Source organism: Podarcis liolepis (assembly GCF_965112155.1).
Source record: "Podarcis liolepis genome assembly, chromosome: 15".
Lineage (NCBI taxonomy): Eukaryota > Metazoa > Chordata > Lepidosauria > Squamata > Lacertidae > Podarcis > Podarcis liolepis.
This window is the reverse complement of record NC_139566.1, coordinates 20222327-20247457: the sequence shown is the minus strand read 5'-3', so window position 1 is coordinate 20247457 and position 25131 is coordinate 20222327. Positions and strand designations below refer to the sequence as shown.

At 45.6% G+C, this 25131-nt stretch overlaps 2 protein-coding genes across 9 annotated transcripts in view; both read left to right on the top strand.

Moving 5' to 3' along the window:
• The window catches only part of SPTBN2 (spectrin beta, non-erythrocytic 2), a 95841-nt gene extending 87886 nt beyond the window's left edge, over positions 1–7955 (top strand). For both annotated transcript variants that reach the window (XM_083478396.1, XM_083478395.1), the window contains 5 exons: positions 121–196; positions 823–1058; positions 1897–2070; positions 3397–3439; positions 4454–7955. In XM_083478396.1, coding sequence (XP_083334522.1) covers positions 121–196; positions 823–1058; positions 1897–2070; positions 3397–3439; positions 4454–4687 — 763 coding nt within the window. In that variant the 3' untranslated portion in view covers positions 4688–7955. The remainder of the gene's footprint in view (positions 1–120; positions 197–822; positions 1059–1896; positions 2071–3396; positions 3440–4453) is intronic.
• Positions 7956–10482: 2527 nt separating this feature from the next.
• On the top strand, positions 10483–25035 carry LOC310694937 (RNA-binding protein 4B-like). 7 transcript variants are annotated; one of them, XM_083478830.1, is made up of 4 exons: positions 10483–10604; positions 15754–16176; positions 21204–21861; positions 24463–25035. In XM_083478830.1, exons 2-3 carry the CDS (start codon positions 15765–15767, stop codon positions 21851–21853), a joined length of 1062 nt encoding a protein of 353 aa, XP_083334956.1. In that variant the 5' UTR covers positions 10483–10604; positions 15754–15764; the 3' UTR covers positions 21854–21861; positions 24463–25035. The 7 variants fall into 7 exon arrangements, with proteins under 7 accessions (XP_083334956.1, XP_083334962.1, XP_083334957.1 ...); XM_083478831.1 differs by having other exon boundaries at positions 10531–10599; XM_083478832.1 differs by having other exon boundaries at positions 10553–10604; positions 15729–16176.
• Positions 25036–25131: the final 96 nt, after the last annotated feature.

The window sequence follows — 25131 nt, the reverse complement described above, 5'->3', positions numbered from 1 at the left end:
CATAGCGTTGTAGCAGTAAAATGCAACACGGGAGATAAAGAGGTGAGAGTCTCTCCACAGATGTACTGTGACCTGGTGTGCTTGAACTTCAGCACAGACTCACACACCTGTCTTCCCCAGGAGCCCTGGAGAGCGAGGCTTGTCGCTGGAGTTACCATCTCTGAACGGGATTGACCCAGATTCCGAGTCTCCACAGGTGAGGCATGGATACTAAGGAGTGACGACTGGGGGCGGGATTGGGAGACACAGAGGTGATTGGTTGACGAGTAAGGCCTGAGGTGGAATCTTAGAACCATAGAGTGGCAAGGGATGGATAGTCAACCCTGAGTTAAAAAAAGAAAATTCCACTTATTTTTCCCAAGAGAAAAAAATGCATTGGGTTCTAAACCATTCATCAGCCATTGTGTAGTTTTGGAAGCCCCCAGTGGCTCAGAGGAAGGAGAAAGAGGACACAGGATCTCTTAGCGGTGTGGCACTTTGGTTAGAATGTCAGGCTAGGACTCGAGAGATGCCAGGGCAAAGTCAGGAAGTTTAATGGGTGAATTGGGCCAGTCATCAATGTAACCTACTTCATAGGGTTGTTCTGAAGATAAAACTGGGGATGGTGGAGAAAAGTATAAAGCTTGGTGGGATATAAATTGAATAGATAAATACCAATAAATTGTCCAAGTCCCAAGCTGCCCCTTATACCTACTACTATCCCCCCTTCCCGCCAAACCCCTATGCCAATGCAGATGCACTGAACTACAACAGGATACAACAACTAAAAAGGGTGAGTGTGTTTTTAGAACCCCATAACTCAGCACCTCCTGTCTCTTGCAGATTTCAGAGACATCTGGTACGGTAAACGGGTCACGAATGGATTCCTTGTCCAAGGGGAAGGAGCCCAGCCCAACCCCATCACCTCAGCTCCATTCCAAACCGCCTGCCCACAGCGATCCCACTCAGTTGGCCACACTGGCCCCGCGCACACCAGACCCCTCGGCCTCAGAGCAGATGGAAGGGATGTTGTGTCGGAAGCAGGAAATGGAGTCACACGGCAAAAAGGCAGCCAACAGGTGAGCTCTGCATGTTTGTGTGTGTGAACCTGAGGTGCTGGATAGGCTTGTCATACGTCAGGAAAATTCTGTACATGTCTTGGTTTTCGGGTGTCAAAATGGCGTTGGGGGAATTTTGTTGAATTGGCAAAATGTCAGGGAAATGTATGGCAATGTGATGGGAAAAGCTCAACAATTTTGGGGTCTTTCTAAAATAAAGCTCAACAACTTTTTGAAAGTAAACCCTAGTGTTGGAGAATGATTCTACTTGTGGGCATAAGGCCATTGAAACCTTGAGTAAAATCTATCTATCCGCCTATTTCAGCGGCAGAGCATCTGCCTTGCATGCAGAAGGTCCCAAGTTCAGTCCCCAGGTTAGGCTGGAAAGGACCCTGGAGAGTTGCTGCCAGTCAGTGTAGACAATACAGAGCTTGGATGGACCGAAAGGCAGCCTCCTATGCCCCTATCTAATGATTTCCTATGTGAAACAGTACCGTATCATCATTTTGTTAATTCATTTCAACGTTAGTCTCTAAGTCAGTGTACAGTAATGTTAAAAAGATACAATAAACATAAAATCAGTTACAACCAACCATAAAGTCCGAAAACTTTCTTAAAACACTTGCTGAAGTAAAATAAAAAGACTTGAATTCAAAGATGTTGCCACAGTGGTTTAAGTCCCTAAAATAAAAACTCGTACACAGGAATAAAGTTTGCAAATCATTCCGGACTTAATCAGACACAATTTCTGCTGCTTCTAGGCCATTGTGGGGAGGGGGAAGGGCAACTCTGGGTGGCTTGGGAGTGAAGGGGGTCATTGAGAGATGCTCACAGCTCCTTTCTTTCCCCACCTTGCCAGGTCCTGGCAGAACATCTACTGCATTGTCCGGAAGGGCAGCCTGGGCTTCTACAAGGACAGCAAGAGTGCCAGTCATGGCATCCCTTACCATGGCGAAGTGCCCATCAGCTTGCAAGGGGTGCAGTGCAACGTCGCTCTGGACTACAAGAAGCGCAAGCACGTCTTTAAGCTTGGGTAGGTCAGCAAGGTTCTTTCAGCCAAGTGGCATTGACAACACTTACTTTTATGTTCTCCTTGTTTCTGAATGTTCCACTGGATGCTCTCTGCTCATGCAGCTTAACTGCCGTGACTCACAGCTGTGGATGAGAGGATCTGTCCATTTTTGTTTCCCTCCATTTCTCATTTTTCCAATCTCAGACTCGCTTATCCACATTTCCACAGCGATTCTTATTTAAAATCTTTGTGAAGATTCATCATTTTTGTGAGCATATTTCTGTACATCATTTCTTCTGTACACAGCTTTGACCAAACCACGCATATATGCAAGCAGTTTCTCCTAATATAATGCATGCTTTGTATGTTATTTGCTTTTATGCACGCTTCCTCTAATACATGCATTCTTGTTTAAACATTATTTGGTGGGAGAACTGTATAGCAAATTTTGGATCAGTGCAGATTTTGAAGGATGGCTGTGCTTTGGTTTTCGTGTTTCAGAAAGTGCAAATCTGAAAAATTCAACATTAAATTTGAACTGAACGGAATGTCTCTCACAGCCCTGGGGGTCACGTGAGCTGTGGGGGAATCTTGTTGTAGCTCTCAGCCCTAGGAATCTTCAGAACTGTAGCGAAAGCAGTTGCAGATCAGTTCACAGAATTTTCAGCACCCACCACAGTGCAAAAGTACTGTCCTAACAGCACAGTCCCATGCATGCATGCATTCAGAAGGTGTTAATGTCAGGTAAGCTTGTCTACAGGTGATGAGGAGGCAACAGAAAAGAGATCCATTTTGGGCCATTTGGTTTCCCTTTATTGAATAAATGAACATAGAGGAGCATTGCAGGATGCTCCAAACAGTATATGCAGTATATACAGAAATATACAGGAATATCTTTATTTTTTAGCCATTCATTCATTTGTATTTTCCAGTGAGAAATTTAGTAACATGTAAAAAGGTAACAAAGGGGGAAGACGACACCTAAATATTCAAACTCTGCTTTTGACAACTTATTACGTTTATATTGTATTGTATTGTCTTATATTGCACCTTGAATTGCAGTGGGCGGGGGTCCTGTTTCCTGTAAAGAAGGCGGGTGGGTGGTGTTTTTGGTAGTTTATTTGTAGTAATACCTTATGATTGTGTACTGGCTTTTTCTCAATATATATGTTTTTAAAAAAGAAAAGGCAAGCATGTTTAGGACTTTGTGTTTTGCACAAAGTAATGTGACTGTTTTTTAGCCAGATTCCTAGCTCCTGTTAGCAGAGGGATTGGAGTTTGGATATGATCCACAGACAGGAACCAGGGCGATTCTTACCTTCCTTTTCTCTCTCTCTCTCCTTGCAGGTTAGCGGACGGCAAAGAATTTTTATTCCAGGCCAAGGATGAGGTGAGTAGAGGTCTAATTCTGCAAATCCTGCTTCTAGAGAACAGGCGGCTCCAAGGCCTCTGACCCCCACCACCACCACCATGAAACCAAATTGCGGCCCTCATTTCAGCTCCAACTTTTCCTCCTACAATAGCATCTGGAACAGCTTGGTTTGGGAGCTGCTGAATCAGACTGATGGTCCATCTAGCACACCAAGTGGCAGTGGCTCTCTGGGGTATCCGATGGGCCTTTTCCCCAGCCAAACCTTGAGATGGTGGGGATTGAACCTGGGATGTTCTGCAGCACTTGGCTATGGGGCCCCTCCCCACTTTCATCTGAATGGCTAGAATTTTTCTGAAAGTCTGTATGGAAAAAAAGGATACGTTTAAGGTGCGTGGCTTCTCCCCAAGGAATCCTAGGAACTGTAGTTTATAAGGGTGCTGGGAACTGTAGCTCTGTGGGGCATGAACTGCTGTTCCTAGGATTCTTTGCGGGGAGACAGGTGCTTTGAATGTGTGCCAAATGTGCTTTAAATGTACAGTGCGGATGTGCTGCTCAAAAGCCACACCCTTTGACCTGGGTGCCCCCCCTCCTCCTGATCTCAGGATTGGGACAGGCTCTAGATGTTTCTTGCCCTCACTCAATGCTCTTTTTTACCCATGCCTCCAATGCTAAGAGTTGAGTGCCACAGATTAAGTAGCCAGAAGAAAGATTAAGTAGCCATGTAAAAGAAAGGTGGTCATAGTAGAATTGGCGGGGGGGGGGGGGATTCCCATCAACTCAGGCCATTGGCTGTGCTGGGTGAGGCTGATGGGAGTTGGAGTCCATGAGTCTATAAAATGAAAGGAGCCGCCCATCCATGCCAGCCCAGCCTCTGACTCCAAAGCCCTTAACATCCACCCTCCCTTATATACCCCTTAGAGGGGGAATGGTGCCATTTCTCAGGGGCATGCTGGGGGGGGGGGACACTACACACGTGCTCAGAAGGACTATTGGCTCATGCTTTGCCCCCCTCCCACTTCTTCCCCCATCCAGGCTGAGATGAGCAGCTGGATGAGAGTCATCAACGCTGCAGCTGCCTGCGCCCCAACACCACAAGGCCCTGCAGAGGACCAGCCACAGCTCATCAGCAAAGGAATGACCCGGGCCTTGACCATGCCTCCCGTCTCGCCTAACAGCGCCCCGGAAGGGACTGTCACTCTGCGCAGCAAAGAGTCCAAGGAAAAAGATCGCGAGAAACGCTTTAGCTTTTTCAAGAAGAACAAATAAGGGGCCACACCCGGAGAAGTGGGGCAGGGTGGGGGCTGCAGCTGCCGATTCTGTACAGAACTGATCATCAGAGCGGGCATGGCGGGGGCTTTGGACTGGGGGGGAGGGAGGGAGGGGCCGGGGCATGACACAGCTGATGGAGACCACAGTTGTTTTTCTTTTTTTAGTACTGCAGATTGCATGAAGCATCTTCAAACTTTATGAGGAATGCCTCTCCTCCTGCCTCCCCGCCCTCCAACAAAAGAAAACAAACTAAACAAGCCGTGCTGCCTCTATTGAATCACGTTTGCAGAAGCCCCTGGCAGAGATGCTGCATTGGAGGGTGGGGGGCAGGCTGCCTTGAGATGGGAGGGGGGGTTGATGAACTCTGGGTGTGGTGGGAGGGGTGCACATCTGGGTCATCAAGTGATGGGTGCTGCGCAGGTCATGGGGAGAGGGAGGAGGACGGCCCGCTACTTCCATTCAATAGGAGCAGAGGGATCCCGACCTTTCTGGGGTTGCAACGGCATGGGCTCTGTGTGAAAGTTTTCCGTTTCCAGGTGCCATCAAAACTTTGTCGGAGGTGAAATGGACTGTTCAGGGTTTTGTCGTTGAGAATCTTCTCCTATGATCTCATCCCTAGCCAGGAAATGCTTCCACTGCCTGAGGAGCCCCACCACCTCATCCCATTTTCCTCCCTGCGATACCTGGTATGCTCCATCATGTTTTTGCAGCCTCCTGAAATGGGCCCTGTCCTGAAGGCTAACAGGAAGGAACAATATATGGTTGATTTTGAAGAAAAGCCTCTTTTCCAGTGCACTGCTGGACCCAACCTTGCTCTCTGTCTTTCCCCTCCAATTTTTTTTTTTTTTAGCTAAATCATGTCCCCAGCAGCTGTCTAAAAACAGTAGCTAAGCCACCTTCTCAATGGGCAAGTAAGTGAGTTCCCCTTTAATTAAGGACCCCGGTCCTTGGCTTTCATCAGGGATGGGTAGAAGTTAGATTGGAATCTTGTTAGTAGATCTCTGGCTGTTTTGTGGTAGATCGGCAAGAGGTTTTCACTCCTAATGGTCTGACAATAGCAACAACTGCCTCCTCCCTCAAATCAGATTGCTTTGGGAGGGAGTAAGCAGGAGTGGATTTTTGTATGAAAGGATTTGTGATCTTGATACTGGATACTGATCACTACTTCCTGGACTCAGCACGTGCTCAGAGGACACACGTTCATCCTTAATTCTTATTAAGTCCTCAGTACATTTGCTCAGTTGAGCTCTTGTTGTTGCACCTGGCTCCAGGTGGTAGATCTCAGGGTTGTAGTGGGGGGGGGGGACAAAGTAGATCCCTCAGACCTACACTCTGCCCAGGTCTGGATTAGGGTTACGCTACCTAAGCAAGGAGAGGGTGTATGAATGGAGACATTGTGGGTGAGCGAGGTAGGGGGCTAAGGCCCCCCCCGTCTTTGAAACTGCCTCCTCCACTGTGATTCTTACAATTTCTCAGGCCTCCAGACTGGGAGCAGAACCGGGATACACAGGTGGTTACAGGAGAGGGGTGGTTACAGGAGAGGTCTTGCATAAGACAAATTTAGCTTTCTTCTGTCTACCAAGGCCAGTTCCATGTTTTTGGGGAGTGGGGACTGGCAAAGTACCCCTCTGGACCCAGGCTTATTGACCAGCTGGTTCTTGAAAACCAGCAGCCACTTTTATTTCCCCACAATACCCTTGGTGCCCCTGGAGCATTGTGGGAAATTTTAAAATGGCAGGCGTCATTGGTTTGCCAATGGTTGGGGGGGGCTGAACCAGATGTTGGCACCACTTGGGCCAAAGCAGGCATTGCTGCTGATAGGTAGGCCGTCTGCCAGAGGCACCCATCACTTCCACTTTAGATCATATCCCCTTCTGTCACTCACTCTCAGTTTCTCTCTCACACACACATGCTTTGCTGGGACTGATGGAAGGGCTAGTGCAGAACCAGGATTGGAAAGACTTGTTCTACAGCAGTGGGGCAGAGCTGCATCCCAAGAGACACCTTCTGCCAATCACAATTATCTATGGCTCTGGTAATCCATGCCACTATTATAAAGACCACTCGCACACCCCTGCCTTTTTCTGGCCTTGATTTCCTCATTTTCTATGAGCTCAATCATCTAATCCAGCAAAACTCTCAAGCAGCACCTCTTGTAAGTTCTCAGCATCTGTTATACCAGCCTTCTCCAACCGGATGCCCTCCAGATGTCTTGAACGACAACTTCCATCAGCTCCAGGTAACACGTCTATGCTGCTTGAGGCTAATGGGAGTTGGGGTCCAAATCACCTAGGCTTCATGCTGGAGGAGGTTACAGTACATGGAAGTATCCTGCCTGTGAACAGACATTTCTTTCTGCACTACCGCGGCTCATAGCAGTTTCTATACTTCCCAGCCGCAGGTCCAGTCTCCACATCCTGTGGCCATGAGTCACTCTGTTCTGTCTTAAAAGGGAGACTTTGGAATCAAAAGGGAGCAAATGCATTGTGTTCTGGGCAGTGATTGTATTTTATTTTTTTGCAAAGCCTGTCCTGAAAATAACTCCTCTCTGGGCCCTTTTTTAAGAAAAAGAAGCAGGAAAGGTTGTTCCTGAAGGCTATATTGAAAGGAGCCAGTTTACATGGCTGGAACATGTGTATTCAGGTGGTGGTGGTTGGGTATTACAAGAATCACATTACTTTGCCCGGTTGTAGGAACTGAGGTTGCTCTGTTGGGTCTACCTGGATTCGATGTCCATCGAAACCTCACCAGCTTGCCTGATCTCCACAGGCATGGAATTCCACTGCTGATCTTCACATCTTGCACAGCTGTGTCCTTGCTCCATTCCCGTTTTTCTAGCTCTGGTTTTTGACCTGTGTGTGCCTTCCTTTTCATAATCATATGCTGCCCTGCCTGCTACACTTCCACCCCCCCACCCCCTTGCCATGTGAAGATAACACTGCGCCGTCACCCTTGCCACAAAGGATGCAGAGGCTGCCTCAGCACAGGGCCCACAGCAGGGTGCGCAAAACCCAGAGAGCAGCCATCGCCTGCCTCCCAACAATCTGGATTACAGGAGGTGACTTGGGAAGAGGGTTCTGTTTCTGAGGGAGGGGACCTGGCTTTTAAAAGCAAGGCACTCTGTGCCTTCCCAGCACACCTGTCAGGGGTCCCTGCTCCCAAGCAGCATCCCGGTGGTGTATCCGTGCTTGTGGGAGACCGTTATTCACGTGTTTGCAGTGGCATCTGTTCCGATCTTTTTGGACAAATAAAAAGAATCTGTGTAGAGAGTAGCCAGCCTGTTTCATTCCTGCCCACCTGTTGCGATGGCAGCAAAATCTGAAATCCCCTCCCTGTGTTGCTGTCTCTGCGTTAAAAGGCAAATAGGCTGAGCAGGATCTTATTTACCTATTTATTAAAATACTTGTATACCACCAAATGATAAAAAATATACTGCAATGGTTCACAACATTAAAAAGATAAAAACCATATAATAAAAGTGTCTGAAAGTTAAAACAAATTTAAAAGCAAAAAGTTTTAAAACTAGTCTGCTTGGTCAGTTGCTTTTTTAAGATGGAGAGAGCTGCCTGATGAGCCAAAATATAGGCATGTGAAGCTTTCCAGCACGGAGAAAAGCTTTGCCTTGTCTTGCTAGTCACTGCAACAAGTGATAATGCAGGGACATGTATGGAGTTGGCATTTTCAGGCACCTTGACAGGGTCCCCTTTGCTGATCACCAGAGCCTATTGTTGCTGCAATTCTCACCCTTGTCACCTGCAGACCTCTTCTCACTCACCTGCCCTTTCTCTCTGGGGAACAGTGAAGATTGGGCTCAGAATGAGTGGCTGCAGGGAGGAGGAGAGAAGCATGCACTGCATCTTGCCCAAGGGTTTCCCTGGAGAGTCAATGCCAGTGTTGAGCTAGAAAAGCCTGACTTGGGGCAAGGCAGCTGCTCCTGTTAAAAACCCTGAGTCTGCAGCATGCAACACTTTAACTGGTACACCCCAAGAGGAGACCCGTCATTTGAAGCGGAAACATGATTGGATAAGTATTGTTAACCCAAAGAGGGCAGACACCCCTGCCCCCAGTGCAGACTTAAGGCTGCTTTATAGACTGGCTACTGCCATCAGCTTCCTCCAGTGTACCGTAACTTCAGGCTGCCACCCTTTTAAAAAAAGGCTGACAGTGCTTCTGTGTCTTTAACAGACATAGCACAGGCAAAAGTTTAGCTTAAAAGGAGCCCTAGTAAACCAGAGCCCATCTCTAGTGCATTGCAGGGAGTTGGAAGAGACCCCAAGGGTCATCTACTCCAACTCTACAATTCTGATCCTATTTACCCTGTCAGTAGCCACCAGCCATTATGGTTGTGCTCTACCTCAACTGCCAAGAGATAGCATGCCTCAATGCCAATTGCTAGCAATCAAAAGTGGGGGAGGAGAGTGTTGCACTCAGGTCCTCCTTGCAGGCTTCCCATAGGCATCTGGTTGTCCAATGAGAGAACAGGATGCTGGACCAGGTGGGCCTTTGGCCTGATCCAGCAGCCAGGCTCTCCTTAAGATCTTAACAACATCCAGGGAGACTCACAAGCATGAATTATGTCTTGTCTGCTAACTGATATTCAGGTTGCACCTGTCCATGGAGGTTCCACTTAACTATAACTGCCCATAGCCTTCAGTAGGCATCTCCTCTGTGATGCTTAATTAGAAGAAAAGTACAGCCCCATTTCCCCCTTGGTCAGACCTTATCTGGCATACTTTCTTCCCTTTTGACACACTGCATCTGCCCACTGGAAAAAGGCTTTCCATACTGGATTTCTGGGTGGGGGGAACAACTGAAAAGAAAAAAGGTTTCTATGCTACTTCAGACACCCTATGGAGAACCCCCACCATCAGGGCTATTTTTGGTGATACTACTCAGTGTTCTCATTTCATCCTCACGGTGACCCTGGGAGGTAGGTTAGGCTGAGAGATGGTGACACAGTGAGCTTCATGACTGACTGAATGGCGACTCAAAGCCTGGTTATTGTCCAACACTAACCATTTTGCCACACTAGCTCTCAGATAATTTTCAGGAGTCTTCCCGAGTCCTACCAGGCAATGTTAGGAATTGAACCTGGGACATTTTGCATTGCATAGCATGTACTATACCATTCGATATGAAGCTCCCACTGGGTGACTTTGGGCCAGTCCTCCTTGCTTGGCCTGGCCTACCTCACAGGGTTGTTGTAAGAATAACATGGAGAGAGGGGAGCCTGGAACAGAATAATGTAAGTGGGGTAACAGCGTTAATCACGGATAGATGGGAAAACATTAATACTGTAAAGGTACTCCGAGGCTCCTTTCCCTACCCTATTTTCAGGGACTCCTTTCCCAAAAGTACTTTCTATCCCTTCTCATCCTCGCTGTGAGCCCCTATGGGACACCAACCCCGCCTTTTCGTGGCATCACCCAGAGGGGGGGGGGGAACTTCCCACATCTACGAGCCTACCATTCAGCAACATACACTCGGCGGCCCCACCTCCCAACTGGGCACCCCCACGCTCCTGAAAATGGTACGACCCTTCGCTCTCGGACGACGCGACTCGTCATTGAGAACGAAGGATCAGCCGAAGTAGGCGGGGGAAGAGGAGAAAGCTGGGCGTGGGCGCGCCAAGGGGCGAAAATTTCCCCTCTGTTCCTCCTCGTCGTCGACGTCAGATGCTAGGAACCAACCCACATGGCTGCCTTTTCAAAGAGGGCTCTCATTGGCTAGACTTCCTTGATAGACTCTGGCCCGTGCCCACTCACCACGCGCGGCGGTTCCTCGTGGGACCAATTACGGAACAGCGGAGCGCGGGTTAGGGGGTTCGGAGGGCGGGTGAGAGGCTTTTCCGTTGTCTCTGCCGCCATTTTGTGCCGTGGGCTGCTGCCGCCGCTGCTGCTGCTGCTAAGGCAAGGTAACGAGGTGCAATTCTGGGCGGTTGGCTGAAGTGTAAAGCGGGGTTGGGTGGGTTTTGTGGATTTAAATAATACTGATAATATAATTGGTAATAATTGTTATGTTATTGACATTAATTAATTCCTCCTCGCCTTATTCTTCTGTTATATATCGATACTTTAATATCTAGCATTTTTTAATTATATGCCACCCGATAACCAACTTCTCCAGGTGGCGTATACGAAAACAGCGAAGTACGATAACATACAATACTAGCAGTTATTTTTTAGAAAACAGTATGTGGTCAGTATGAACCCTTTCAGTTTTATCCTAATTGATGTTGACACGTTGTTAGATTAAATACTGTAATGTAAACTTAATAAGATCTTAATATTATCCATAACGTGCTATATATTGTTAGCACATTGTGTTTATACTCTTAACAATAAGCATATTCCAATGTTAACGTTCATTTCTATCAAATAATGAAGAAAGTATTACCTTAGGTGCGCTATTGTTGTTGCTGTTGTGTTTCTTGCCTACCCCTTGCCAGACAGTCCCAGGGTGGAATTGCAGCATTTAAAAAACATGAGACAGTAAAACAGCTCTATCATCCATAACCCCGCCAAAATAACTCAACACAGCGCATTACTCAAAAGACCAGGATATAGAGGTGTGTCTTCAGCAACCGATGGAAGCTGTAAAGACATGGTGTCTGTTGTGGAGAAGGAGTTAACTGTTCTTGGGGGCATCCCTGAGAGGGCACTCTCGTGAGCTGTAAGAAGTTCTTCAGGTGGCTTACAAAATAATGGTTTTGTTAGCATTATTGTTGTTGCAGTTTATTATTATCTTTGCATCAGTGTCACTGTGTACCCGTAAACTTACAAAGTCTTAAGTGTAAAGAGAGAGGGCAGGGGGTCCGTGTCCCAATAAGTTTATTATTAAAATGTATACCCTATCTTTCAATTAAATTAACAAGGCAGGGTATGGATCTTTGCAAACAATAAATAGATTTGGGGGCTGAAATCGCCCCCTTCTCATTTTACTTATGACACTTCAGCTAGTGTGGTGAAGTTGGGGGGGGGAGAGAAAAGCAATTAAGTCATTGTGTGACAAAAATACTTTATTTGCTTTCTACTATCCTGTTTAGCTTACCTCATTTGAAAGTGAGATACATAAAGGTTCTTGCTAAACTGAAGTATTGTGCTTTTGCACCATCTTCTGAGTGAAATCCAATTTAATTTCAATGAGTTTTTGTGGCAGAGTACAATCGATATGTGCTACTTTTATTCTTGGGATTAAATGTTATGTATTACATTCCTCTCATGGTAATAAATGGGGTAGAGGGGGTCTGCTTCTGATTGGGACTGTGACAGGAGCAATGGGTTAAAGGCTGAGGCCCTGGTCTCCCTGTCAAATGTTCTGATGGAGGGGACACTAGGCCAATTTGCTGCTGAGCATCCTCTCTCAGTCCATGGAGGTGATGGGGCCCACTGGTTCTCAGGAGGACCTTTGATCAGTGAAATGGACTGGCTACTTCTTTGAACATAAGTGGCACAAGTCTCTCTTGGAACATGGCCAAGCAAAGGTAAGAGTATATGTTCACACCTACCATGTGGTGATGATGGCTTATTACTTTGCCACTATGGCATCCTCACATAGCCGTTTAGCAGAGCTGTTCTACATAGTTCAAGGTTTCCCACCCCTCATGAGGGGGAACTATGGTTATCACTTGGTGTGAGAGATTTGCAAAGCACTTTTAATACAAAATCATTTGTATTTGGTCTGACATGGACTGCATATTTCTGCAGGTCAAGGGGAAGTCTCTGGCAGTGTCAAGGTTGGATAAATGGGATCAATTTCAGCTGTTGTGCCCCAGTGACCTGGTGAAAATCATTGAAGGGGTTTGGCCTACCACCTGTAATCTTAACCCTTTGCTCATCCTGGCTTATAAAATCTAGTTGAAAGGGATTGGCTGGGTGAATCCCAGCAGTGGTGAATACTTCATTTAGGGAGCATTGTGCTGTGTTGGCTGCTTTGAAGGAGAGTGCAACCCCTCCTGAAGAAGCCTTCCTTAGACCGAGAAATATGATACCCACTTTTGGGAGCAAGGCAATTGAGAAGGTAATAGCTGTTCAACTTCAGGTGTGCTTGGAAGAAGCATGTTATCATGGCCTATTTCAGTCAACTGCCTGGTTTGGGCACAGAGACAGCTTTGGTTGCCCTTACTGATTATTTGAATTGGGAGAGGGATGGGAGTGTGTATGACTCTGTTGATTGTCACTTAACAGCTTTTTATATACTTAGCTCTGGTGTCCTACTGGGCCGCTTTCGTAAATTGGGAATTGGAGGCAGTGTTGTGCAATGGTAGCTCATCCACTCTGGGTACCAGATTCAGAGAATAGCTTTTTGAGATTCCTGCTTGACCCCATAGTAATTGCGCTGTTCAGCTTTGTAGGGGGTCCATCCTGTCTGCCATGCTGTTTAACATCTATGTGAAGCTGTTGGGTACCATCATAAGGGGATGTGGGATGAGTTGGCATCAATATGCTGATGATGTCTTCTTGCATTGGAATCAGAAGGTTTTTGGGTGCGAATTGATTGCCTGGAAGTGGTGGAGGGCGGGGGGCGGGCACTGAGCTGAAAGTATGGAGATTCTGTGGCTTTTTGGTCCTATATTCAGCAAGTGGGTTCACACCTTATTCTGGAGAGGTTGCACTCCCATTAAAAGATCATGTATGTAGACTCTAGTAGCCACATTGTCACAGAGTGTCTGTTACTAGCTACTTTTGGTTTACCAGCTATGGCCTTTCTTTGACTGAGATAGAGTGGCTACAGTAACCCATGATTTCGTAATTTCCAAACCAACTACAGTACTCCAATGCACTCTACAAGGGGCTATCATGCCATAGGGGTTTCAGTGATGGTTGAAACCATTTTTGTTTCCTTTGGGTAGTGGCAGAAGAATAAATGTATTTTTATCATATCAGAAATGTGTGTGTTAGTTTTAGTTGTATAATTTTTTAATTTTATTTTTTATTTCTGTTGATGTGACCCATACCCTACAACCTTTGGGTGAAGGGCACGGTATAAATCTCAATAATAAATAAAACTTTGTCACAGCCCACACTACTGTCACAATTCAGTTTCCACCCCCCACACCGACTATTTCATTAAAAACAACTATGCAATACTAAACCAATGTCACATCTAGTTTTGCCCTAAACTAAACTTGTGCTGCATGCACACCATACATTTAAAGCAGTTGGGGTCTCCCAAAGAATCCTGGGGACTATAATTTACCCCTCATTGAACAATCCCCTGTACTCCAACAATCTACAGTTCCCAAGATTCCTTAGGAGAGCTCGTGTGCTTTAAAAGCACAGTGCATATGCAGCCCATGTTTAGGCTTCGGTCTTATTGAACTCAAAAGCTTGTTTCTATAGAGCCATGCAAAGGACTGCATTGTTAACTTACTATCTAAATTAGAAAATGAGAGGACGGTGAGGTAAGCAGGTAGCAAAAGCAATTAAATGCATGTACTTGCATTTTTGTTTGTTTGTTTCCGAAGTTTATATGCCATCTTTCCACTCCCTCAATAGAGCACTTGGTGGCTTGCAATATATGTGAAATAAAGAGTCCTAACAATACATTTTTTTAAAAAGCACACCTTAAAAGAGCATGAAAAGAGATGCAGTGTCAATCTTGGTTATAATTGCAGTGGTAAGAGTGGGGGGATGTAATCCAAAGGCCCTGAGGAGAGACTGGTTTTTTGAAAAGGAATTTATTTGAAGGTAGAGAGCTGTGCACTTCAAGAGGGTGTGGCACAAATCCACAAAGCAGCACCAACACAAGGAGCTCCAATTCAATAGCAGATATTGAATAAACCAACCCAGCCTTAATCCCCAAAGGTTAGGAGAGATGCTGCTTTGTGGAAGGTAATTCCAGAGGGATGTACCTCACAAAAGATGTTCTGATCTTCTGCTATAGCAACAATCTGTTGCCCAGAAATTCTGTAGGGGAAGCTTTTATTGCATGAAGTGAATGTAAAATAGTCACTTTCTAAATTTTTCTATGCCAAGCCGCTGTTAAAGGCACAGATAAAGGGCCTGAAAAAAGAAAGTAGGAATGACAATGCTTATGATAGGTTGATAGGTTTTGTTACAACCAAGCAGTATACAGTAATACCTTGGAAGTTGAACAGAATCCGTTCCGGAAGTCCGTTCGACTTCCAAAATGTTTGAAAACAAAATTGCAGCTTTTGATTGGCTGCAGGAAACTCCTGCAGCCAATCAGAAGCCCCATTGGACATTCGGATTCCAAAAGACCGTTCGCAAACTGGAACAATCACTTCCAGGTTTTGCGGCATTTGGGAGCCAAAATATCTTGAGTTATGGGGCATTTGGTATCCAAGGTACGACAGTATAAATAAATGTTGCAGCGTGTGGTTGGAATGCATCTTTGGATTTGTATGCAGAGGCCTGCTTTTACAGAGACTTTAAACATGATTAAGACATTATTGTGAGCTGCTTTGAATATCTGAATGCTTAAGAGGTGAATATAAATCTGTTGAATAAGTGAATCTTCTTAGAAAATCAGTTTGTGGTAAATAGGATAGATCACTTGCTTTGGATATATAGGAAATCCAGGTTTAGATCCTTCAGTTATTATTACTCTAAAAGTTTATATTCTTCCTTCCAAAGGAGCTCAGGGAAGCAAGTACATAAGCCTAATAACAATATTCCTAAAAACAGGCAGTCCATCTGCTGCATGGAGAAAGGGGGGGTTGTGCCTGCGCACTGCTATCCACACACATAAGAGAAGAACTTCTGAAGAGGAGAGTCTGACTGAAGTATCTGTGACTTAGAGGCCTGATCACACCGGTTTGCAAACCATGGGAAGGCTACTTAACTAGAGTCTGCTTCTCTGCACAGATATCCCCCCCACCCACCGTATGGGGGTAGAGCCATACCCCCAAGATTATGATCTCTTGGAAGATAGCACTTGAAGGGGGCTTGTGAAATTCATTAGATGCTATTGATCTTGATGTGAGGAATTGTTATTTGACTAGTGAATCCCGGTTTGGTTTTCTTTCTTTGTGTAAGTGTCTTAATACTGTTTGTCTTCCTTCATTGAAATGCAGCCTCTTTCTTGTCCCCCACGCTCAGCATTAGCCACCATGGTGAAACTTTTTATTGGCAATCTTCCTCGGGAGGCCACGGAGCAGGAGATCCGCTCCCTTTTTGAGCAGTACGGACGGGTTCTGGAATGCGACATCATCAAGAACTACGGCTTTGTGCACATTGAGGACAAGACGGCAGCCGAGGATGCCATCCGCAACCTGCACCATTACAAGCTGCACGGGGTGTGCATCAACGTGGAGGCCAGTAAGAACAAGAGCAAGGCTTCCACCAAACTGCACGTAGGCAACATCAGCCCCGGCTGCACCAACCTGGAGCTGCGAACCAAGTTTGAGGAGTATGGGCCGGTGCTTGAATGCGACATTGTTAAGGATTACGCGTTTGTGCACATGGAGAGAGCAGAGGATGCCGTGGAGGCCATCAGGGGCCTTGACAACACAGAATTCCAAGGTGGGAAAGGGGGAGCCAGGTGGGCTAGGAACAGGAAGGAAAAAGACCCATGTACGGGTTCGCCTCTCCCACGGGGGCCGACAAGAGTTTCAAACTATTCCAGCCACGTTAGGCAGCTAGGAGGGCTGTCCGCTTGCTAGATTTTAATATTTGATTAGTCTGGCTTCTAACCAATGATTTTCTTAAATAGATTCAATTTAAATACATGTACATTCTTGGCAGAAGGCCTTGTTTGTGGATTTGAAAGTGGGTACTTTATTTTCTGTGAGAGAAATTTAATGAACCAAAGCTCACTGCTTTCTAAAAAGGAAGGCCTCAATACATTTGCATCCAAATTTGTATATACCACTTGTAGAGCCAGAACAATTTCAAATACAAGTAAATTTAATGAAATCCCAGAAAGATGCCTTAAAAATTGATTTTAGCTGAACAGCCAATGTATTAGAAGAAAAACTTTCAATGTATCCTCCCACCCCAAAAGAGGTTTTCTAACTTTAAATTTAAATTTAAAAATGACTTTAAATTTCTCTTAGATCCAGTACAGAACAGCAATGAAAAAGCCCCCAGGTCTTTCAGAGTTCCCAGGTCTCTGCTTCTTGTTAGCCCTACTAGTTATGTGGTGTTTGTGGATGTTCAGTGTGTATTTAAAGTTTTAGTTAGTTGGTTATTGATTGAATTGCTATAAGCATTCAGCACTGATGATTGAAGATCGGCTCAAATCCATGCGATATGGAGCCCGCCCACCACCTAATCAGCCTTTTGACCTTGTGCAATCCTACCCTTCCTCCTCACCTAGCTTCCTTACCTACCTGTCACTTTCCTTTCAGCAAGTAGATCCTTTTTAAAAACAAGAACTGCCTCTCTTCTTCCCGCTTCCCCCCTCTATAGCTATCAATCACTTAAGTCCATGCTTCCCAGCCCACTGCCTGCTCTGTTCCCATTCCTTCAGCCAGTTTGCTTTTGCACTTCTTGTGTTTTCTACTTCCAGGCCTTCTTAACTGATTCCCCCCCTGCCCTTTCCTTTTATTGCTGACAACACATGGCTTCTCCTTCCCAAGGCCTGCATGACCTTTTACTTCTCTCTTAGAAGCTGCAATATTTATCAACATTATGTTGCTAACAGCTTCCTGCCGAGCAGTTAGAATGTCATTGTTAGATCCAAGAAAACATAGCAAATCTGATGGCTAGGGACAGGCAGCAAAGATTGATTTTTTTAGCTTGTTCTAGTACTCTACTATTTCTATTATAGTAATTTATTTATTTATTTCTTTTTCTTTTTCTTTTACTTCCACTTTTCGGGGGTTTGGAGAGGGATATATACCTAATTTTGAGAATGTTGAACATCTGAGTTGTACTTTAGTTGGTTACTAAAACTCTTCAGTACAGTGTTTGCAAAAATGTGTTAGCAAAACAAATTTCTCCAATCTGGAGCTTTTTTTGGGTGGGGGAAGAAATCCAAAATAACCATCCATGTCAATTTTTGCTGAGGTTGATATCTTCCAGGTGAGAATTGCACGATAATATGTTAAAGTACTCTTTCTTCCAACAAAACAACAACCAAAATGTACAATTAAAATGCACAGTTTTTTTCATTTTCCTTTTAGCTTGTCTGGAAAGTGGTTAGAATCTAGCTATATCATGCTGATAGGTAAGATGTAACTCTGTATATAAAGTTAGATGTCTCTAGGGAGTGGTCAAGGCAAGGAATTGGTAGGGTTGTAAGTCATGTGAGCAAAGGCCTGGTTCATTTGAAATTGTTTGGCTGAGCTGTGTTCATGGTGGGGAGAAGCCTGTATAGAGTTAAGACAGGGATAAACATATGCTGAAATAAGCCATAATATTTATTACCTATTAAGCACCCATACAGATAAGGCAAGCCTCCACCTTTGCAGTCTCTCTGTAGCTTCAGCATCTTAGGAGTTGCAGACCAATGCCCATTATTTGTTTGCTTGTTTCATCTCCCAATCTGGCAGTATTAAGCCACACTTTGAGGTGAGAAATTCCTACTTGCAGTCCTTTTGGCTCCAAAGAGTACCCATACAGTAGTTGTATATAGTCTTGGATTTGGTGTTGAAGACTTTATACAATTAAATTCAGCCACTGTAGCTAACTTGGCAGTGAAGTGTGTTTTTCTGTGCCAAGGTGCTTCACTCATACTCCCTGAAGACTGCAAGGCTAGTAACAGTGATTGTTTATGAATTCCAGGAGATAACTAAGTAGCAGCAAAAAAGGTACAAATTGCCTGAACCAAAAGGGATTTTTGCAAACACAGCTGATCATGCAAAGATGAGAGAAGCTTTGCTGAATTTCCTTCTTGAGTGGTGTTACTCAGTTAAAAGTGGGGTCTGGTGAGCAGTGCCTGCCCTGTTCATGCAGCTTTTAAGGCACAGGATCCCATCTGCTGCTTATTTGGAGTTGTGGGTTGACATGCAATAGAGCATAAAGCCCAAAAGGTGAGATCAAGAACACAGAAGCCGTTTCCCAGTAACCAAGCTGGGCAACCTGATCCATTGGACAGAAGTGGGCAAGAAGGATAACTTTAGAAGCTGAGTCACATGTACTCCCAGGCAGAGTTAGAAACTAAGATATATAAGCTAATCACCAAATGGCACCTTAAACCTAGGTAACGGTCGCCACAACAGAATGTCTAGGTGCCATTCCCCCCCACACACACACCCCCAGTGGAATTTTTATTGGTTACTCATTTCATTTCTACAACACATTACAACATCAGATAAAACAATCCAGAATAGAACAAATTTAGGCTTCAAGGAAAATATTTCAGATCCTTTTCTGAGTGACATTTTGCTTTTCCCTTATTATTTATTTATTTATTTATTTATTTATTTACCTACCTACCTACTTAATTTATATAGCTGTCCCACTCTAAGAAGTCAGTGTGGTGTACTGGCTAGAATGTCGGACTCGGACCTGGGAGATCAGGGTTCAAACCCCCACTTAGTTGTGAAGCTCACTGGGTAACCTTGGGCCTGTCACAGCCTCTTAGCCTACCTCACAGGGCTGCTGTAGGGATTAACTTAGGATGAGGGTGAACCATGTGCACCTTGGAGAAAAAGGTGGGATACAAATGCAATATATAAGCTCTTCTGCTTACCTGCTTAAGATAGCTGGAGGGGCCAGCCTAATGGAGAGGTCAGTTGCCAACCTGGCATCCAGAAATCTCCACGTGGTCGCAGTTGGACCCACACCAGTTGCAAAAGGCACCTGGGAAATTTCAAACACTACTCTCAGGATGACCTGGCCTCTTTCCATCAGGAGGTAGGTTTTATCCAGGGCTTGTTGTCTAGGAGCAAAAGCAGCTGCTGAACTGTGCATGAAAACCCCAGGTACAAAAAGGTTCCCTTCCTCTCCACTATCCTAACAAGATGCGCGGGGGTGGGGGTGGTTGAGATTCCCCTGTTCCCAGGGGGCGTGTTGGAATAAAGGAGAGCTGAAAAGGAGCAGTGGTCTTGGGGCAAGTTTGTAGGGGGCTTCATGCGTAAGAATTGCCCTGCTGTGTCAGACCAACACCCAGTTTCCCGTAGTGAGCGTCCAGATGCCTCTCGGAAGCCCTCAGGTAGAACCTGAGCCCTTTCCCACTCATGCTTCCTCGTGACTGGTATTTTGACTGCCACTACAGGTATCAGATAGCCATTGTTAGTAGCCTTTTGGATGCATGTTGCAGAAATCAGCTGGGTTGAACTTTAAACCTTTTCACTGCTGAAATATGAGGGCACGGACTGTAAACAGTTGCCCTCAATTAAAAGATGGACTAGGCTAGTTTGGTGAGCAACACCTGCCCTGCATTGCTGGGTGGATGTTATCAGCCTCTGTGCATGGTAAGACCACAAGGCTGAAGGATTCCTGTATTGCGGGGGATTGAACTCGGTCGCCCTCGTGGCCCCTTCCAGTTCTATGATTCTAAGGCAAGTGGCAGCAGAAAGAAAAAGACTTGGCTGGCCTTGTAAGAATTAAGCCGTGCTCTGTTTGGCTGTGTGCCAAGTATAAATCTTTCATTTGTGGTGCATGTCTGGTTCTGGTCTGGCTTGAGGAAATGGGTGGTCTTGGTTTATGACTTCCATAAGGGGTCACTGCCCTGCAACCTCTCTAGCTTCCATTTAGTTGCTGTGCTAGTCATTTCTCTGGGCATGAAAAGGTCTGTCTGTCTGTGATAGGCCAGGAATAGAGACAGGGCCATAGTCAGGGATCTCAATTAACTGCATTTCTTGAAAACTCAGGAAACCTTATCCTGCAAGATCCCTCTGAGCAGAATGAATAGATTACATTTGATTCATTATATGCAAGCTTTATTGGTGTCAGGGTCAGGGAAGTGCTGTTGCCTTTGGAAAATGGAGAGACAGGGAAGAGTGGATCAAGAATGTAAGGATTAATTCAGTGTGAAACCAGAGTTGGAACTTTCTTCATATCCTTTTAGAACCTTTAGCATACATTGCTATGCCCCTTTAAGCATTTAATCCCCTCATAAGGGTCACAAATGTTATTTTAAAACAAAATAACAGCAACAGTTTTTTCTGGAGTGTTCAGGACCACGTATTGGGATATTGTATGTTTCCCGATGCAGCCATACAGTGAGCTAGCTAAGTAAGCTAGCAAAGTTTTTGAACCCAAACCTCCTGGGTCTGCTGGCTCATTCGGGCTTTACCATAACATTCTGCAGGCCTGCCAAAATATTTTTGTGTTACTGCAGCCAGAACCATGTTTGGGGATTGAATGAAATAGTTCACATTCCTAAGCAGGCTGGAACAACTCTTCTGCTGCTGTATGCTCTGCTCCTCAGGTAAATTGGTGGGCTATTCCAAGTCAGAAGGTGCAGGATTCCACTTTCCCCAGAAAACAGTGGTCCCAGAAACACTTTTTATTTTGCCTCTTGTACTGTTAGCTGTGCAGGCTGGGCCAGCTGGTTGTCGTGACATAAACAAGCAAACAAACCTGACCTGCTGTGCTTTTGCTTTGAACTGTTTTTAACAAATCTTTATAGCTGCCCTTCTTGCGTCTGTTTCTTCAAGGCAAACGAATGCGCGTGCAGTTGTCCACCAGCCGTCTCAGGACCGCACCCGGGATGGGAGACAAGAGTGGCTGCTACCGGTGTGGGAAGGAGGGTCACTGGTCTAAAGAGTGCCCGGTAGATCGCACGGGGCAAGTGCCCGAGTTGACCGAAACTTATAGCGAGCAATACGGAATGGTGCGCACCCCCTACCCTACGGGCTATGGGGACCCCGTGTATTATGATGACCCTTACGGAATGGTGGACTACTATAAACGGTATCGCGCGAGGTCCGCCGCGGCGTATGGGGCTTCTGCATACGACGCTTATGCGGAGCAGACCATGGCCCAGTATTCCCAGTACGCCCAGTACTCACAAGCCACGGCCATGGCCAATCGCCTCTCCACTGCCTTAGAGCCCTACGAGAGGGCCTTGCTGCCTGCCTCGGGAACTGCAGCAGCAGTAGCTGCTGCGGCGGCGGCCGCGACTTCCTCATTTTACACCCGGGATAGAAGCCCCCTGCGTCGCTCGGCAGCTGCGGCTTCCACCGTCGGAGACGTGTACGGATACGAGCGTGTTCAGCTTTCTCCCGTTCCGCGATCATCCCTCTACGATGTCCAGCGGTTCGGGCGGGATGCAGGCGCGGACAGGTTGCGATACTCCGCGTATTGAGTCTGGAGGTGAGAGCGTTTTTTTCCTGAGTCGCTTGGAGGAGGGGGATGGCACATTAGTGTGGCTGGTGAGACTTGGGAAAATGGTCTGCTGTGTCTTGAGGGATACCTTCTGGTATCTGCTGTGCTCTGGATTGCAAAGCTGCTGGCAGCAGCATAGGCCTAGCATAGGCAGCATAGGCAACCTGGAGCAAGCGATGCAGCTGGGTGTGGGAGGTGTAGTTTGGACCACTGTCACCAGCCCAGCAATAGAGGGAGGAGAAGCAAGCTGTCCTTGAGGGTTTTGCTGCATAGCTGGACTGAGTATTTTCCCATGGGAAGAATAGGCTCCACTCTCCTGCTCTTAAAATCTGGCCCTGTCTGTCAATTTCTTGCTCTCCAGCCCAAGTGCTTCGGTTGTTTTCCCTGCTGTTGCCATTGACCTTGTACCTTTGCCATCTGCTCACAAGGCTGCCAGCACCCCCCTTGCATATGTAGCTTGGTATGCACTATAGAGGCTGGGGCTGAGGTGTAGCAGTCGCTCTGGCTTGCAGGAGATGCAGTGGCCTTTAGACAACGCTGCTCTGAAATAAGCAGCAAGTCTTTAAGCATCCAGAAGATTCCCCAGCTTCATCTCTGAGCTGTGTGCACATTCGCAGAGCGCCTGTGAATTTTCAAAGATGACAGCTTGTCAAAGGTGCAGTTTCAACATCTCCTTACACAAGATTACCCATGCTGAATCAGACCAAGATCTGCCTAGACCAGCCTTCTCCTTACAGCAGTGGCTAATTAGGTACGTCCCAAGCTGGGCATAAAGTTGAGCTTCCCTCGTCTACTCCAGCATTCATTCAGAGTTGTCCTGCTCAATTCATGGAGGTGGCCACTGAGAAGATATCCTCCTTTATGAATTTGTCTGATTCTTTTTAAAAGCCACATAATTCAGTAGCCATCACCCCATCTTCTGATAGTAAATTTCTTGAGTTAATCATACGTTATATGAAGGAATACTCTGATTTTCTCTATTCTAAACCCATTGCAAATTATTTTTGGCAGGTAACACTGAGTCCTAGTATGAGAGAGGGTGAATAATTTTCTTTCCACATTTTTCCCATGTGGTTCATTATTTTATAAACCTCTCTCCATCCATCCCATTTGTCTTCTTTCTAAAACAAAAACTAAAAGCCTTATATTATAATGAAAGCACTCCACCCCCTTGATATCTTAATTGCTTCCTTTCTGTATTTCTTCCAGCTGTGTGATGCCTTTTGAGGGATCGGATAATATGCAGCATTATAAAATGTTACCATACCACAGATGCATATTATTACACTTGTAATTCTGTTTGCAATCTCACCCTAATAATTCCCCATATTGAGGGATTTTTCTTCCTCCCCTTTTTCTAACTGCAACATTTTTATTGAGCACACACACACACACACACACACACACACACACACACACAAATGCACAGCAGCTCCCTATTCGGGTAGTCAGCATGCATTCATCTGGAAGTTAGTTTGAATTGTGTGCAGTTGACGGGAACGAGGAGTCCCGTAGGTGTGTTTTGCTTGCAACCAACTGCAATAATAGCAAATGCCACCATTTGCTGTTTGTAAGGTATGTATGACCCCAGTGCACAGTAGGATAGCCTGAGGCTCCTCGGCAGTCTGTCAGAATGGATGGGCAATTCACATGCAAGTCAGGGTTTAACTACAGTTGACATAGGCTGTAGATCACTGGTAGAACTTGTGCTTTGAATGCAGAAGATCCCAGGCGCAGTCTCCCCACAAAGGATTAAGTAACAGGTGTTGGAGAAACCCATTTTCTCAGTGAAACTCTGGAAAGCTGCTGCCAGTCGGAGTAGACAACATAAGACTAGATGGAGAAGTAACCTAAATTGGCGTAAGGCAGCTTGCTTAGTGAAGAGACCACAGCTCACTGGTAGAGCTCTGCATACAGAAGGTCTCAGGTTCAGTACCCTTCATCTTGTGTTAAAACGATCCCTGGTTGTGAAAAAAGGACCTCTGCCTAGGAGCTTGGGAGGCAGTGTCAGTCACTGGTCTGAGCTGAGAGAAGGCAGTCTTAGTCCTGCTTCAGGGTGGATTGCAAATGCCAACAAATGAAGCATTGCCCCAAAAGTGGTTGCCCCAATGTGCATTTTAACTAGTTGCTTACATTTCAGGGAATCTGTAACAAAAATGAGCACACTGAGAATTTCCTATAAATAGGGAGGTTCTTTTGCTTTTCAAAATAAATATTTCACATTAATTGGGGTTGCGGTGACCAATGTTCCCTTACACTGCTCATCCTGTATTATGGCTCCCAGCCAAAGTGGGATGCTTTGTAAACCACTGAGGAATATGCTGATAATTATCTTTCCAGAGCTATTTGTGAAATAGTTACAATTCTGAGTTCTCTTTCTCTTTCTATCCCTGATGCCTGTTCCTTCCACCAGCCTCACATACAGCTTTCTTGACATTCAGAAGTTTGGGTAGGTACTCACGCACCATCCTTAGAAGTGAAGATCTTTGTGTTGGAATCCTGTGCAACGTGGTCCTGGGTTCCCTCTAGGCACTCTAGGCAGAGATCCACCTTTGAGCCTTCAAATGAATTGTGTCTTTTATTTTTCAGGTAGGCTATTTGAGGGCTGGACGTCGGGTTCCTGTGGTACATCCGCGACAAAACTGTGCCAGGCTTCACGATGTGTCAATTTGTGTTTAGCATGGTCTCACTAATGGACATCTTGTGTCTCTTCAAAGTTTAGTGACAACTAACTTTCCTTTAAAAAAAAAAAATAGAACACATTTCCCAAGGATTTTTGCAGGGCTGGGGGAGGGATGTGTTGTGGGGAGGTGTTGTGGGCAATAACTGACATTTCAGCCCCTGCCTAGACCTGGATTTTAAGTTTAGGGTGGTTCTGAGTGGAACAGGAGGCAAGCTCTTCTCCTTCTGGAGCCTACTTTAAGCCACAGCCTTCCCTCCCAGCTCAGTTTCTGTCTCCCTATTTGTGGCTTAATTTTGAAAGTGAATAATCAGTACTCCCCCCTTTTTTTCTTTTTTTTGTTTTGTTTTGTCATATTTGGTATTTTCCTGAGTTTATTCCCTCCTGTGGAGTCCTCCTTATACTGATAATTAACCTGTGACTTTTGTTCTCTGAAGTTTGACAAAACTTTTTCTCCAGTAAAATAAAACATTTGTAACAGATGCCTGAGAGTTTTTGTCTGCTGTACTATAGACTAAAAGACAAAACGATAACTTAAAGCAGTTGTGAAGCCCCTATGATATGTGTTAAAGTGAAAT